Here is a 17,577-nt window from a genome sequence, read left to right as displayed (position 1 = left end):
CAACATATAAAATATAAATAATGAGTGGAGTAGGAGAAATCATTAAAAATTAAAATGTAATTTGACACCTAATGAACTGGCTTGTTTAGTCATGAGGAAATGGAAACCACTGGTCTCACATTGCCTTCCTTTGCAAAACCAGCTGGTTGAATATGCTGCACCTTTCACAGCTCCTGCTGTCATTTAAAAAAAGGACCAAATAGCAGGACATGAAGTGCCTTTGTGGAGCAAACAGCTAGACGTGATGTAACAAAGGAAAAAATCCAGATTAACAAACAAAATCTTCCAGAGGAGTTTTAGGTAAATAGAGATTAAAAAGATTCCAAAAGCCAAAAAAGGTGCAAAATGAAGCAGGAAAACACAAGAAACCAACACGGGTAAGATGACGCACGTAGGTAACCTGATAACCAGATGTTTGGTTAAGTGGTTCAGTGATTTGAATTACAAAAGAATAATGTACAGTCAGGGAGGCTTAGAGGGAAATCTCAATTCATGCCTTGGTAGTATCGACACCACTCAGCTTGTTTACTGCCTGTATCGCTCCTGGAGCTAAAGTGAAATTAAGATCTCTTGTTATTGACCATGTACACAGATGCTACACTGCTCAAATTCCAGGCACCACTACAATCACCAGCTAATTGAAGCGGGCCTTGATGCTGCAGAAACATACACTAATGGTAAAGTTTCTTCAATGTGATGGAACAGTTTTGAGCAGATGATTACACAAGTTATAAGAAGCAAAAGGCATTGGGGTATATATTCATTGTCAGGACATTATTTCACTTGGACATTATTCCTATCGACCTTAAAAACACCACAAAACACACAATACCTCCAGTCTGCTGTACTCAAAGAAATGGAAGCTAAATGTTTTCAGCTGTTTGCTCCTTAAGGTGATACAATGTCAAGCTGTTTCTGTATATCATCTAGAAATAAATTAATAAATCATAACTAAACCCAACTCACTGTTGTGTCCAGAATCCCCTGACTAATAATGCAGTCTTTACAGCCACAGTGAGTCGATACCAAACTTAAGGCTGCTGATTTAAAGGAGCTGCCAAAGCAAACACTCTATAAAGAAGTATTTTTGTTGTGTTTCCGGTCTGTAATCTCAGCAGACCAGATGTGCTCTTTCGTTTTGCTCATCATTAAAAAAAAAAAGCTTCACGTCCAGCTCTGTACTCACATTATCGCGGGTCATGATTTTATAGGTTGAACATTAATTCTAGCAAGAACATAATGAGATATATAATTAGCTCCAAAACTTGGTACTTTGTTACAAAGAGTGAAACAGCCTAGTGCTTATCACCACTGCACAGATGCCCCACAATGGTTGGTGTCAGGGGAGCTTTTGCAAGAGCTGTTTGCACCTCTGACCAGGCTGTCAAAAGTCTCCATCCCTATTATGTTGTCAGAAAACAAGTGTGCTCGATACCAGTTATATAAAAAGTTGGAAAAATAAAGATTCTTCCTAAATTCCTAAACTTCCTTAACATCAACAACGTATGTTTAAACTTATTTTGTTTTTGATTGCAATAAAATAAAAATACAAAACTATCTTTTCTTTGGGATGTTGGGACAAAATGTTTGCATCAATTAAACACAGATTATTATCCTTAAATTACAACTTTACATTTTATGTTGGGGTCTAGAAAATGTCTGTATGGCATAATGTTAAAAAAAAACAGGCTACATTTCTGCTACTAAAGCAGCTCTTATCCTGAGTAACTCCACCGGCCTGAATGATCAACTTTTCTCTGATTGGTCAGTAATGGCAGGATGGAAGAACTAACAACTTGGTATGCATTAAAACTGTTTCGTATTAATGTCATACTGTTAAACAAGAAAACCTCTACAGTTTCTGGCAGTTAGAGAGCAGCATTTTCCTTTGGAGTGTTTTTGTTTGGACTTGTACATGCAATTATTGCTCTACAGCAAACTGAAGAGGAACGATTTAACCAGAAAAAAGTATAAAACGACCTCCTTAATGTTTCAAAAAGCAGGCAGTATTCAGTCTTTTATGAGACACAAATGTAAACTGTTGTGACAAAATATATTTCTGGAGCTATGATGCATTAAATGTTTCTCTCATCAGTTTACAATTCAGCTGAAACATTCCCATGCACATACAAAACCAACTCTTTGATCTTTTGGAAGAATGTGTAATGGATTCATTTCTGTACCGAATTACCCCCTTAAAAAGGATTGGGTCTATTTTTATGCTAAGCATTTGCATTCAAGAGGCATTTGTGAATATTTGATGGCTTGTACTTGCACCAGGAAGCGGATCAGACAGGCAGGGGATGTTGGTGCAGAGCTTTAGGCATTTGCAACTCCTCAATGTGACCAAAAATGTATTTTGCTGCTGTAATGCAAACGGTAACAAATACAGACAGACAACTGTTTGCCTTTTCTTTTTTCATATTCAAAACTTTTTTCTTTCTTTTCATCTATCTATTTATCTATATATCTATCTATCTATCTATCTATCTATCTATCTATCTATCTATCTATCTATCTATCTATCTATCTGTCTATCTGTCTATCCATCCATCCATCCGTCTATCCGTCTATCCATCTATCCGTCCGTCCGTCCGTCCATCCGTCCGTCCGTGTCTATCTATCTATATATATTTATATATATGTATTTATATAAAAATTATGTGAGACAAGAGAGAGCATTTAGTATGTATGGTATGTAACTAAACTGTAACTCTGTAACTGTAAGAGATAAATTACTTTATTATATAAATTACTATATGCCCACATAATGTGAGAAAATGTGGCAAAATTTCAATCAGACTACTGATTCCCATCAACCAGACATTTAAAGAATTGCTGTGTCTTTGCTACATGTCTTTAGTAAGATTTTAACAGGTAAACTCTGTTCTTCACAGCAAAGCTCAAAGTTTGTCACAACCATGAGGTATCTGAAGCCAAGTTGTGAGAAACAGCAGAAGACAACTCGTGTTGAAACTTGTTCAGACATAGCCCACATACTTACATGCAAAAAGCCTAAATATTAAGCAGAGTGATGAGTTCAAATGGCTCGGTGAGTTTACCCCTGTGATTTGAGCCTTAAAAGAAACAAAAACTTAAGCAGAGGAACTAGATCACAATTTGGATACATGCAACTTCAATTTCACAGTTAGGAAAAAACCATCTGCAGGAAAAAGCAGCCAAATATACTGAAGAAATAGCAGAGAGAGAAATTAAATTAAAATGTGACGGATAGCCACGTGTCCTTACACCAGAAGCAGCTTTTAGCCACCTAGTATAAAGTCTTTTGCCCGTTCTCGTCTGTACGCCTGCTGGTGATTCTGCCTATGGATACTTTGCTAGTGCTGTACCTGTTAGCTAGTACTTCACCACACTTTGCTACACTGATTTTTTACATCCTGCACAAAACCTTTGTGCGACATCACATGCTACAACAAGCATTGAGTGGCTGTTGGATACTCTGTAAATGGCAAATGGACTGTACAAGTTTTTCTAAATTTTCTAGTCATCTTGACCACTTAAAGCACTTTAACACCACACGTCACATTCACCCATTCACACACACATTCATACAGGCCTTTTACATTTTTATATACTAAGTGATTTTTGCTCTATCACACACACGGTGTCTTGGCCCGGCATGTAGACAGAGGCAGTCTGGAATCAAACCACCAACTTGCAGGTTAACAAACAACGGTTTTTCCTCCTGAGCTATAGCCACCTTGGCTGTTACAGGCTTTCTTTCTTTCTTTTTTTATAGGACTTGATGAGAATGTACCATTACCATATAATGATGGTATTTTAGGGACGATATTATATCATACTGAGGGCTACATAATGTTACAAATACAGCCATTATCATACATCTGGTAAAACTGCATGTGAACCTGTTTTGCTTTAACTGAAAAAAGAAAGTCTTTGCTGACAGCTCTGTGGGTGTGACTATAAAAAGACGTATAATAATCTGAATTAAAATCAAGAGAAAAATAATGATATACATGATGCATGTACTTAAAATGTACATGTACTTAAACAGAACTCAGCAGAAGGATATTGGCTGCACACAACATGTGTATCCAGATCATGCAATACTCAAAGTGCAAACACTCCATACTCCAACACCTCTACTTTACTGAAAATAATACTTGTTGTAGTAGCAGTCAGCTGGGAGACAAAAATTTTCAGACGACCAAAGGTAAAAAAAAAAAAAAAAAAAGAGGTAAAAACAGAGTACACAAAAAGGATAAAAAGGAGATGAACAAAGTTTCAGAGCTCCAACTGATGAGGCTCACCAGATAAACTGACAGTGGGCAATTATACACTCACTTGGGAGAAAAAAGGTAAAAAGGTAATATGGAACAAGTAATCAGGGGTTTAAGGGGAGCAGCAGACTTAAAAAAGTCGAGAGGGCAGGGATAGTGCAGGGCAGATAAAGTGACTGTATCTGAAATGTCAGGATAGTTTGCAGAAATGTCAGAGGACAAGAAAAAGAGGAAATGAATAACAGCATGCAAAATAAATGAACCGTGGGAGCACCTCGCTCTACAGTTAGAGATTAGGATCCTGAAATCCTGCTTAAATGAATACATGAGGCATAAATTCAATTTTTATATTCTCAGTTTTTACCATTGCTCGAAGATATTTTCATTTGTTACTTCAACTGCAGTGTAAAAAGTTTCAACTGTGAATCGGTTAAAAACTTAAAGTGATATTTAAATCATCCTATGGGAGAGATAGGCAGAAATAAGTCCTTTGGAAGGGGAGTCTATTTTCTTTTTTCAAAGATTAACTCATCAGCAGATTTACAAGGAGTGATTTTTGCACTTTACATAAGGATGAATGGTTGTAATTGTCCAAAGCGATCAGGGCTCAGGTGTAATAAGCTGAGATGAACAGATTGCCAGTACATTCATGGGTGCTTTTGTGGAATGAACAATAAGGAATCGCAGCCTTTTATGTGGAAGAAAAAATAATCACCTTAGTGTCGCTGCTGTTAATGCCATTTTCATGATTCCATCAGGGGACCATAATGTCACAGATGAGTCCACTTCATATTTTGTCTACACCAGTGACGGATAAATGTTGAGCAGAGGCTGGGAAAATGTATTTTAATAGACCTCAGTTATACTTTGCTGTCGCAAATCCCATTTTTCAGCCTCGGTGATTCGCTGCTGTCTTGTGATCTATAACCAATCTTGTGATCTTGTGCACAGAAGATCTGTGGACTTGGGGCAAATTAAACAATCCAATGCATAAACTATATATATTTTAAATCTAATCCAACTCATTCAGTTGAGTTGAAAACTCAACGTTTAGCATTGCAGCTGCAGCTTGATTGGAATTTATTTCAGTTTTCAGTTTGTGTACTGACTACACAAGAAAACTGTGGGGTTTTTTCACATTTACCATGCGGCAGCATGCTGTAAGCAGGTCTGCATGGAGCATGAAAGAAATTCCTGGGGGCTAAATGATGGTCTGTGAATATAAACAGACACTTCCATCGGAAATGTTTCCCTTGCAAATAACCTCACTTTATATGTGGATTTTAAAAGATCAGCTTATAAATATATATATATATATATATATATATATATATAAACTCTCAAATATGTCATTAATAATTACAGTATGCATGTCTTTAACTTGTTCAAAATACAATAAATTTCAAATGTTACTTTGTTATAGAAGCTAAAATAAGAGACCTTTCCTCGTAAATTTAAAAGTGATGCATAATGCTTTTGTCCTCGTCATGTTTCATATCTGAAGCTCTTGTTCCCAACTTGACTCAGGTTAGCAACAAAAAGAGCCAAGCTCAGAATTGTAAGCCTGTCATATGAGTCAGGTGTGTTCAAGTATGGAGAAAGTTACAGGAACAACAGCAACGTTTAAGAAAAAGTTTGAACTTATTAGAATAATCTGGTTTAATATGCACCCTAAACATGTTGCAAAAATAAAGAGAACAACTCAGAAAGAAGAAAAAAATTCAATAAACTGATGAATCTATAGATACTTTGTGAAAAGTTTGAAGGCTATGGTGTTGTATGTTCTGTTCTGATGAGGACGTTTTCTGCCTTCGACTGATATTACTAATTTTGCTTCTATTTTTTGGTATATTCTTTATTAATGCATTATTCTGTTATTAGTATTTTATAGCAGTGTACACATTTTAAATAATATCTGCACACTGTTTTTGTGAAAAACATGAAATCTCTGCTGTGCTTTTGGGAAATGTTTTTATATTAACAGACTGGACTCAAGTTTCACAATAGTTTTTAATTAAAAACTAAATCCACCATATGTAGCAGTCTCAGCAGCAATCTTGTTCTCTCATTTACAGATGTACATACAACAAATTGTCAATTAAGAAAAGTCCATTTTAATTTTGATCTGAAATAAGCTTTTTTTTCCCCTATTTTAACCACGTCCATCTATAATCTCATTTTTTGTTGCTGTCTGCGTTTGCTCTTTCCACTTTCTTATCCTTGTCAATTTTTTCTTTCAGACCATTCTCAGTGACATCACATTGTTTCTTGCACCGCCATGCTGGGTAGCAAAAAGCTAACTACAATTGCTGAAACACTTTTAATTTGCTCTTAACTGTTTCTCACCAGCACTGTTTTAGTCCATAACTTTTCATCAACACTGAAACTGTTTTCGCCATATATCAAATTTCCAGTCAGCCATCAATGAACGTCACCCAAATGCAAGTCACATGATCAGTGAAGAACGGTGAGAATGGTCTCGAAACAAATGCGTGCAGATACGATTACAAAGTCAGTCATCGAGCTGAAAATTAGAGTGTCCTGCTGTCAAGTGCATACACTGATGCTGGAACATGGAGTTTATTCTGGACAATCCATGACGAGCACAGAAGTCCAACAACAAAGCACCAATTTGATTTAGCCCCCTCCAGGTATCAGCCACATAAGTATTGAAGTCCCCCAGCAGAACGAGGGAGTCCCCAGAGAGAGTGGCATCCACAACTTCGTCCAAGGACCCCAAAAAGGGTGGGAACTGTGTACTGTTGTTCAACGCAAACAACAGTCAGGACCTGACCCCCACCCAAAGGCGGAGAGAGACTACCCTCTCCTCTACCAGGGTAAACCCCAACGTACAGGTACTGAGTCAATGAGCACTGAGTTTGCCCATACCCGCCTGTCACCAGGAGCACCTCCAGAGTGGAAGAGTGTCCAGCTCTCCTCAGGAACACTGGTTCCAGACCCAAAGCCATATGTGGAGGTGAGTCCAACTACATCCAGTCTGAACCGATCAACCAGCTCAGGTTTCTTCCCCACTGGAGAGGTGAAGTTCCATGTCCCTAAAGATAGCTTCTGCAGCTGGGGATTAAACCACCAGGGTCCCTGCTCTGTAAGGCTAGCTCTCACTAGTGTCATGCAATGAGACTGACACAATCCTACTGCTGAATCGGCTGGAGGGTGGAGCACAAAGTTCAAATGGATGGCTTGTCATCAACTGGATTTCTGGTCAGCATCGTTGGACACAAAGACTGGAGCTTCACTTTTTCCACAGATTATTAAAACCTGACCCAGAGAAAGTTTCCTGCAGGAGATGCCAGGACAATTACAGTGCTTCTTCAATGGTTGTCCAGCCTCTTCTCTCCTTTTCACCCGCGAGAGAAAACACAGACAGCTCTCCATTAGCAATGTTAAGCTACCACAAATATTTGAGCGCATTACTTCCAGTGTCACACAAAATAAAGTTCTGATATTAAAATAAAGTAAATAAAGTTCTGGTTTTGCAAACTAAACCAACAGTGTATATAATTATAAAATGAAAATAAAATTATTACGAGGATGAAATGTTCTGTTGCTAGATCAATACAAAGGAGAGCATATCTAAAAGGGGCTTTTGTTTGCTTCATTCATTAATTTTCTAGTTTGACCTAAATCTATGGCGGGAAAATGCCAAATACCACCTAGCCAGCTTCTTGTTTTTGGCTGGGTATAAACAGCAGTAATATTTTGCAACTCTAATTGTTGAAATAATTTTTTTTTCGAATGGCAGCTTAACTTCAAAAATGAAAAAAAAATTTGCTCTGAAAAAAAAACAAAACAGATTTAAATTTCTGATTTTGAAAAGATATATAGATAAATTTCCTCATGTAATCCCAGCAGAATGACTAATATAGGAAATTTATCGTACATAATGGTGTGGGTGTGTTTGAACCCAGCATACTCTCTGATTTGGAGCCACTAATTATAAAAAAAAAAAAAAGTGCAGAGGAGTGAGAAAAAAAAAACTGACTGCTGACAAATCCTGAAAGAATGTTGCAGCAACAAAACACTCAATTTTCCTGTTTACTGCTGCAGCCTGTACACAAAGGTTTTATTGAAATAAAAGCTTCAGAACTGTGTAACACTTGAGTATACAACTCTTACAAAGAAGGTTTTGGGGAAAAAAAAGACAAAATTAAATAAAAAAGACCCTTTTGAACAGTTTTCTAAGATTTCTCTACTTCTTCCAGCCTTGCAAAAAAGTGACTGACTGAAAATGTCTTGCTTAAATACAGTATGAGGCACTGAGTGTTCTGAGTTTTCACATATAAAAACATCCATTTGTTAAAGTGGTGCAACATTATGTTTCTTGTAAAGCAAAATATTTAGTTAAATTTATACCAAAGTTATGTTTAAAAGATAAGAAATAAGTTAAAGAAGTTTGGTCCTGATCATGTGAATGATCCAGATGTATCTCTGAATAAAAAAAAGAAATAAAAGTTCATTTTGTTCCATGTAAGCGAAACTGAAACAGTAGTCTACTCGATGTCCAACAGAAGTCAAGGTAGTTTAAGAGAAACAAGTTCCTGACTTGGGGGGACGAAGGTGATCAACAGGAATCAGAACCTTTCATAAATTATTACTCTGATTATCACAGACACAAAATGTAGAAGTTTGTTACTGACTTGAGTTGTAAAACTCCTGCAGTCACAGATAAAGCAGATTTTCATCTCATTTACAAGGGTTATCTTCTCATGTTTGCTGAATCTTGAGTAAGTCAGACGGTGGGTGGAAGTACACGAAGAACATCTACGCACTAAACTCATCAGTTCAGTCTAAGTTGTCAAGACAGCCTTTGAATCAATCCTCCTTTAAGAAGCGTTCACTTGTCGGATTTCATCTCTTCGTGATGACTTATCCCTATAATGTCAAAATAATTTATTGTTTTCATTACTAAACATTCTCCAGTGGATTCATCGCCTTGCAACAACTTCTCAATTTAGTCAAATTACAGAATATTGCCCCATTTTATATTCCTACTCCTCATCCCACACTCTCCCTCTGTATCTGCTACCCTGCCTACAGGCAGCCAACAGCAAGCGATGACAGATGAATCAGACTTGTAATAAATCTCCAGCAGAATATTTATAGCAACCGTTACATTAGCGTAGTATGTTAGAGAAAGCCTGCATAGTGAGGGAAAGGTAAAAGATCTTTTATCTCTTTTCAAACAAATTCTGAAGTGTGAAAGGCAACATCACTCTATAGTGACTAATTCACAAGGATGTTTTCGAGACTTTGTGTGTCATACGGCAAGTTATCGAGCTTCCATCTTCCTACCCTGAATGTGCCGCCTGTCCTGCCCACTGCTTTCTTCAGAGGCTGTGAAATTCTGCCACCTTGTCATTGTTGAAAACTGGACAGTAAAGTAAACAAATACAGGAAAGCAGTAGAAACTCCATTTCTGTTGCTATTTCCTACAAATTGGCATCATTCTGAACAAAGGCTCTCAATCTCCAGCCAATGGCTCCGATCCTGCAGGTTTTAGGTAAAAGATACTCGTTCCAATTATTTTCAATTCAAACTTTATTCATAAAGCCCCTTCTATATATTAAAAGCATACTACAAAGTGCTTTACACATTTAAAAGCAGCCTAACCCCCTGTCCATTCTCCCACTGTCCCACCACAGCACATACACGCACACATACAGATACATGTACACACTCATAGATAATGTGTACAAACCATGATCAGTCGTGCAAAACTTTACAAAATGTTGCTGGATTTATTTAATTTAAATGACATGTGTTGGGACAGAAAAGGATAAATAAGGAATTTAGTCTGAGATCCTTAAAGGGGTGCTATTATGGTATTTGGAGTTTTCTGAGCTTTCTACAGTGTTACAGTGTTGAATCCTCATCAGACATATGAACAGCACTGTTTTTTATCACCTAAACGCATGTTTGAGTTTGAGTTTGAGTTCCAGCACTCTCTCCGTTCTGTTTCCATGGCAACGAAAAATGCGTTGTTTTAGAGAGTTTTTTCTACTTGAAAATCCTTGTGACATCCCGGGGGATAAGGTTCGGTGATTGGTTACCTTCTACTGGTTAACAAGGGCATGTACAAATACATCAGGCGGGTGGAAAATGTCGGATAAAGTTATTTCCAACGATGGCTGGTGAGTTTACCAAAGAGAGACAAACTGCTGCATTCGTTGCTGTGGGTTGCTGTTTTCCACTTTGTTTTCAGGGTCTGATTCAGGTTCCAACATGTAGGGCTGTAAGCTATGTGTTGACATTGTATTTTGTGTTTTTTTATTGAGTTCATATTAGCCTAATCCTTCTGTTTATGAGATGTTACAATGACGGCGAAAGCAGGTGCGGTGCGCGCTCCCGATGTAGAGCAGTGGCAGGAGGCGGGGCTTAATGCGGAAGAGTCTCAATCCACTCGTTTTGCCTGACAGCTTACGGAGAGGGTCGGTCTGAAGTAAATAAAGCGATTTGTGACAATAACTCGATCAATCCCAGCCCTTCTGGGCTCAGAAATAAAAATAAATTAGCCTGAAATGCACATAATAGTTCCACTTTAAACTAAAGAATAATGTCCACGTATGAAGTAGGTTGGTGCCATCGTTTACAAGTTATACCTGCCACTTTTCATACGTGCAGATCAATAACTCCTGCACTTTTCCTTCAGCATGTCCCACTGTGACTTCTATGGTGCAACACCTGAGTTATCTGCATAATTCATTTGCCCTTTTAGATCCTGGTTACCTCTTTATTGGTATTATTCCCCATCTCAACTAATTTGCTTATCTTCATATTTAACTAAAGCTCACTCTTTGTTGAGCAACCTGTTTTCCATGTCTTTTGTAGAACCAAAGCAGACTACCAGGAACATCAATGATATTCAGTTGCAGTACTTCGACTTGAATGTTAATCAGGAAATGATAGTGCACACTACAAGCCAAAACTAACATGACAAGTATGATAAGACATTCGCTCTGGTAAACGGTGTTTTTGCAGCGTGGTTTAACTCAAATAAATTTGACCAGATATGCTGAGCTGAGCAGCGCAGCTCACTCACAGAATACATATCTTAAGTGTTTCTCAGCATAAAATCACTGCTTGAGGCAAAATTCAAATGCAAAACTAAATGTTAAGTCTAAAATCTGGCTTTGATTTCCAACTGGAGTTAACGGGAGACATTCTGATTATATTTTCGTCCCTTCATCGTTTCGCGTCTGTCTGAACTTGTCCTGTGACTTTAAATTTTACTCCCGCCAGCAGCTGTTCTTGCTGTCCTGATCATCGCCTTCAGCACCTGCTCCTCATTCAGACTAATTAGCCACTCAATTAATGCCCACTATAATCAGACTTCTGCTTGATTCTTGTCACCCAACAGGAAAGTTCCAAATAATTAACTGCGTATTCCTAGTTTCTGTTTTGGCAACGTTTCCTGTCAAGACAACACAACACAGCACATGAGCAGGCTTAATAACGATAATCTTTTACATTAAAAAAAAAAAAAGACGTTACTATCAGGTGCAGAATCAAGGGAACGGCACAACATGCAAGCATCCGTTTACATTTTTCTTTTACAAGTGTTGACATCAGGTAACATCAGTAAAAGTCAGAAAAGAACTGCAGTTTTTCTCTTAATCATGGCTGCAGCATTTATTCAGTTTGTCATGTCAGTCTCTTACCTGCTGAGGTAATGAGTTCCCAGATGAACATCAGTGTAAAAAGAAGTTGCATGATAAACTGAAACAGACCAATTACTGCTGGAAGTGAGCAGGTCTCTGCAGTAATGCTGACATTTCAGTCTGTACATGTTGATTATGTTTTGCAAACTTGTTTTACATTTTGCAAACTTGTTTTACATTTTAAGTGTTTTTCATACACCCATTATACCAGTTGAATCAAACCACTTTGTCAGTGAAAACCTGGTTTGATGGGGAAACTGAGGTTGCCATCTAAAACTGTGAATGTTTTCTGGCTTCGTCCTCCTCCCGTTTCTCCGCATATGACTGTGAACCCAGTAGCTGCACGCCTCAGTTTGCACAATCATGCACATAAACACATGCACACATTTAGGTGACCAAACATGCTGCTGTTCACTTCTTGCAGAGCTGCACTCATTATCTCTGTAGAAACTTTGCATTAGATACATTTCCAAATTTAACTGTCCTATCAACAGAAGCCATGATTTACTAAGATTCCCAAATGACTTAATGACTAGATTTGCTTGAAGCCATGATGGGAGCTGCTACAGTCATTTGTAGCGACATCAGCAGTGAGGTAATGACTATCTCAGGGTTTGCGGCTGCTATGTCTGATAACACACTGCACTGACACAATGTACTAATCCTCACAGGTCAAAGGGATAACAAGCTGTGCTGTCCGGAGAAGAAATCTTATGAAACAGGATTTTGTTAGAACAGCATGTATGTCACAGCACCTTACATTTTAGATTTCTAATATTAATAATGAGTTTGGTTTTGTAATTATATCAACCCAGCAGGTTTTTATTGCTTTAGTTGAACATATATAAGGAATTTCAATGATCTGGTAATTATTTAGTAGTTTGAAAGCTAATTTGCACAGATTCTTATGTACAGAAAATATTTAGATATTTTTCAAATAACCAAAAGAAAAAAAAAAGGCCAATTGGCACTTCATTGCTCCAGTGTTGAGGCAATCCTCTCATTTCATGCATGCAACATGATTTTCAGACCTCTGGGGAATCCCTGAAGGCATCTGGGAAGTACGTTTCATTCCTCGGATCTTAAAGGACTTTATCTGTTTCATTCTCACTGGCAGTAAAAAAAAAAAACTGAAGCCTTTTCTTCACATTACTTATAAAAGCTCATTAAACAATTCACAGATTTGTTTGCTGTGTCTTCTGTTTTTGCTGGAATCTGTGTGTGAGTGTGTGTGTTACTGTGTTTATGCATTATGGATGTTGTTGGTACTGCTGCCATTTGTTCAACCAAGTGTCTGTCTGAACCGGTAACTGCACACAGTCACTCAGTTAGGGCTGGGTGATATGATCAAAATCTCATATCCCGATAAAGCTCATTTTTTGTCCCCATAACGATATACATAACGATATAAAATTGTTTGTGTAATTTTGTGTCAGTCATCCGTTATTTGTCAGATGTGCTTGGCAACGGCAGCACTAATCTCCTTCCGTCTGCTGGAAATATGGCTGTATGGCGTTTCACAGGGAAATACCTGTTGCAGCGTTTGCATCAGGAGTTTATTATCAACGCTTTCGCCACCACTTGACGATGCTTTTGCAGCTTTTGCTCGTTGATTCCATTCTTTATTCTGTATTCTTTATCCCAATTCTTGCGTAGGTGATAAAATGAGTTATTTGTGTCCCAGTCCGTTGTCAGGACGATGAGCTAGTCTGTTGTCGGTTCACATTGGTCATTTTATATCCAAACCGCATGCATGAGACAGAAATTACATCTCTCTTTAATTAACAAGCTCATATGCTTTGGTTGGCAAGTCATCTTTTAGTGAATTATCTTGCTCTGAAATGAGCACCCTAATGTCAGTTATTTATTCTAACGCAGGAGCTTCATTAGAAATCACAGACCGAGCTCTAAGTACTCTGATGGTCCTCATTTCTTGCACTGCAAACAAAAAAGATAGAAGGTACCTGCACCAGTGGTTAAAAGACCAATGAAAAATTTCTTCCTGTCATAAAGCACTAATAATACTGAAGTGCTCATGTTTAAGTTCATGCACTGAGCTCTTGCACTTTCACTTAGCCTTTACAGCCTTGATTTTTTAGAATGTCTTGTCATCATCTACATTAATAATCTAACAAGAGCTTAACATCACCAAGTTGGTGGAGTTAGAGATCAGGTGATACGAGACTGAATGCTTAAAGCACTGTTTGAATATACATATATATATGTATATATATATATATATATATATATATATATATACATATATATATATATATATATATATATATATATATGTATATGTGTGTGTGTGTGTGTGTATATATATATATATATGTATATATATATATATATATATATATATATATGTATATGTGTGTGTGTGTGTGTGTGTGTGTGTGTGTGTGTGTGTGTGTGTGTGTGTGTGTGTGTGTACAATTTACTGCATAATAAACAATATAAGACTTTCCGAAGCATAGCATGACAAAAAGTTCTAAAAGGAAGTGTCAAAAAGCACAGCTGCAGATTTGGTTTTGTAAAAGCTTAGAGGGCAACAAACAGCCCCCACAGTGGGCATGTGGGAACCTGCTCAGTGTAGTTCTCCCATAAATTCTCTACAGCAGACTATACTCAACCCTCGAGAAAGTTTACATGCTGTTGCCATGTTGCTTTTTCCTGTTAAGTACTTAATATCATCACATTGTGGGAAATATCTGTCTCACCACTGAGTGACAATCTGACACATGACACATTTCTTCTTACTGCGTGCAGCACGCCTGTCTGCAGCAAATGTTCCACTTCTCTAAAACTGAGCAGATGCAGAGTTTGTGGCTGGCAGAACAATGTAGCTTTTTTGTTATCATAATAAGTGTAACAAACCTAACTTGTTTCAAATCCTAAAGCATAAATAATGTGTTCATAGATGTGTCAAATATCTGGCTCTTCACAAGTCTAAATGACATTCTATTTGACACATCAGTATCTGATCAGAAGTCTTTATTTACAACCAACGTATTCAAAGCCGTCATCTGGTAAGTCCAAATACTAACTTAAACCAACTGGTCTGTTTGTTTGAATGGTTTTTGACTTTGGTAATGTTCAGATAAAATATGAACCCTGAAATTCACAAGCGTGGAGCCTGTTCTAATTGATTTGATCTCCGTCATGTACATGCAGCTTATGTCAGGGTCCTGAATAAAGGATTTGCAATCGGAATTAAGAACAGAGACCAAAGGCAGTCGGTAATGGTGTTGACTGACTGAGCTGATGGGAAAATGAGTACAGAGGCACTGAAAATGTTTGATATGCATGATGTTTTTAAACTAATTACACAATGACTGTCCCAGTTTTAAAGTGCCATAAAAAGACAATGAGCCACAGACAGTTTTTATGACAGAGATTCACATTTGGGGGGAAATATATCTAGTCCTTCTCTGGCAGTGAGTTAGATGGCACAACTGATACCAAAGTCATGTCTGTACAGTACATGCTACAAAAGGCTGCAGGCTTAGGATAAAAATTTACACTATAGTGGAACTGAGGAAAAAAGAAGCATAAAAAAAAATCCATATACCAGCAAACTGAAAATAAAAAAAAACCTTGTTCTGCTCAGAAGTACTTTAAATAAAGAATAGTCTGTTTCTTTGTTTCCTCTTATATTCTTATTAAGTTGAGTGAAACAGCTGTGTTAGCATCTACTGACAGAATCTAGCTGTACCTTAAATTGGCAAAAAGTCCAAGTGCTTTGTCATAAAGTTTAGGAAAAGAACCACTTATTGTAGAGACCACAGTTTTCCTTTGAATGGGCAGTATAAACAGCAGATGTTCCTGTGTGGTATTCTTGGAAAGTTTCATTTGGGATGAAGGTTCAATAAACAAGGAAAATCACTGAAGGAGCGACTGTGGAGACAATGTAGATTTTTCTGGCACAAACCCAGCATGAAATGGTCCTTTCTGCCACAGTAATAGAAGTAGCTGAAACCTGTACTTTGGAGGTGAGTCACTGGGGACACCTCAACAAAGCTCCACCCAGCCGATGCTTATTGGTGCCGAGCTGAAATGGAGACCTGCCTCCAGGAAGAATGTTTACCCAAGCTTAGCACTGAGCCTTACTGCTCAAAGAAGCATGAATAGATTTCTGTCTGCGTTTCTGTTTTGCACCAGCTCTGTGCCATTTTAGATTGGGACCTGCCTAAAACGAGCTTCCCCTCACCCCTGATGACAAGAATAGCTCATTTAAAGGCACAGAGTGGAGAGAAATTAGCTGTGTGTGATGAAGCATAAAGTAACTGCACCAGGAACAAGGAATTTGAGAAAAAAAAGAGATTCCTGACATTCCTGAAAGTATAAGGATGAGAGCGAGTTACAAAATGTTTAGACAGAAGAGAATTACTGAACAGCTGCATTAGAAAATCCTGTTTGTTCAGATGAGTTAACCAAGAAATTAGTGAGAGAACAAATCATTAAATTGTCTTTGCAAGTTTATCACATGAATAATCAGACGTACTGCTGCTGGAAATTCACTGTATACAGTGGGCTGTGAGGCAGAATTAATGCATGAGATTTAATCTGTAAACATGGTATGATTTATTGGATTTAGACTTTCAAAAAAGATTGTGTTGCACTGAATAAGACTGCGTTGGTTTGCTGATTTTAGGGAATGACTAGTTAGATTTTTTTTGTGAGAATAATTTCAGGAGTATTTTAACAGAACTTCATGGAAAAAATTGCAGTTAAGAATCACTTTTTATTCATTTTACCAGGAGAAATGCTGATCAGACCATTTGATTTAACAGGACTGCAGTGAAATATCCTCATATGTCAGCTCATTTATAGCTCACAATTGCTTTTGTGCTACAGTATCATTGTCAAGGTTACAGCCTCATTGTACTAATCCTCTGAGGACTTGCAGCATTTTTTATGTGCCTCGTCCTATAACACATCCTCTATATAACCTGATCCCTCAACACAGGGAGTACTTGTTTCTTTTTCTAAAAAATGTAAAGATGCATATGCATGCAAGCGTCTTTAAAAACCATTAAAAACGCACTCTGTGCATGGAAGTAAAGGGTAACCAGCTCAAACTTTCTCATCGTTTCTGATAGTGTAGTTGCAGTGAAGTAAAGGTTTAACTGCAGGTTTTTTTCCAGCATTAAGTTGAATAAAAATGAAGCTTTACCTTGTATGTGCTGGTTCACCACATTTTCCAGCCGGTCAAGCCGTTCCATGATCCGGAGAGTGTCACCTTTTTTGTCACCTTCTAACTTTCTCTCCGTTAAAGGGATCGGGACCTTGATGTAAATATTGGCGATGTAGTTAGTCACCCATCCGACATAGAGCAGACACACAATGTTGGTCATGCCGCTGAGGATCACGCATGTGGACACCAAAGTTTTGGTTCTTCTGGTGCAAGCCATTCCAACATCCCTCCATACAGCACAGCCTGCAGTCTCCAGCAAAACCTCGGCGGAGGGTGACTGTCGTCCGCAAAAAAAAAAAAAAAAAAAAGAAAAAAAGAAAAGAAAAACAAAACAAAAAAAATCCTCCTTCTGGAATAATGAAGTTATTTCCAGCGACGGCGCAATATCCGACGCGCAAGAGGGACTACTTTAAAAGTGCAGCTTGGTTTAATAATTTTA

General features: G+C 37.7%; 1 protein-coding gene across 1 annotated transcript in view; it reads right to left on the bottom strand.

Moving 5' to 3' along the window:
* Positions 1-17,358, bottom strand: part of galnt18b (UDP-N-acetyl-alpha-D-galactosamine:polypeptide N-acetylgalactosaminyltransferase 18b) — a gene marked incomplete at its 3' end in the record, with an annotated part of 94,755 nt that extends 77,397 nt beyond the window's left edge. The window contains exon 1 of the mRNA XM_079249416.1: positions 17,118-17,358. Within this exon, the coding sequence (XP_079105542.1) occupies positions 17,118-17,355 (238 nt within the window). The 5' untranslated portion in view covers positions 17,356-17,358. The remainder of the gene's footprint in view (positions 1-17,117) is intronic.
* Between the last annotated feature and the right edge of the window lie 219 nt (positions 17,359-17,577).

The sequence above is a fragment of the Telmatherina bonti genome (assembly GCF_933228915.1).
Source record: "Telmatherina bonti genome assembly, chromosome: 1".
Lineage (NCBI taxonomy): Eukaryota > Metazoa > Chordata > Actinopteri > Atheriniformes > Telmatherinidae > Telmatherina > Telmatherina bonti.
Note: the sequence above shows the minus strand (reverse complement) of the source record. Positions and strands in the feature narration are given on the sequence as shown.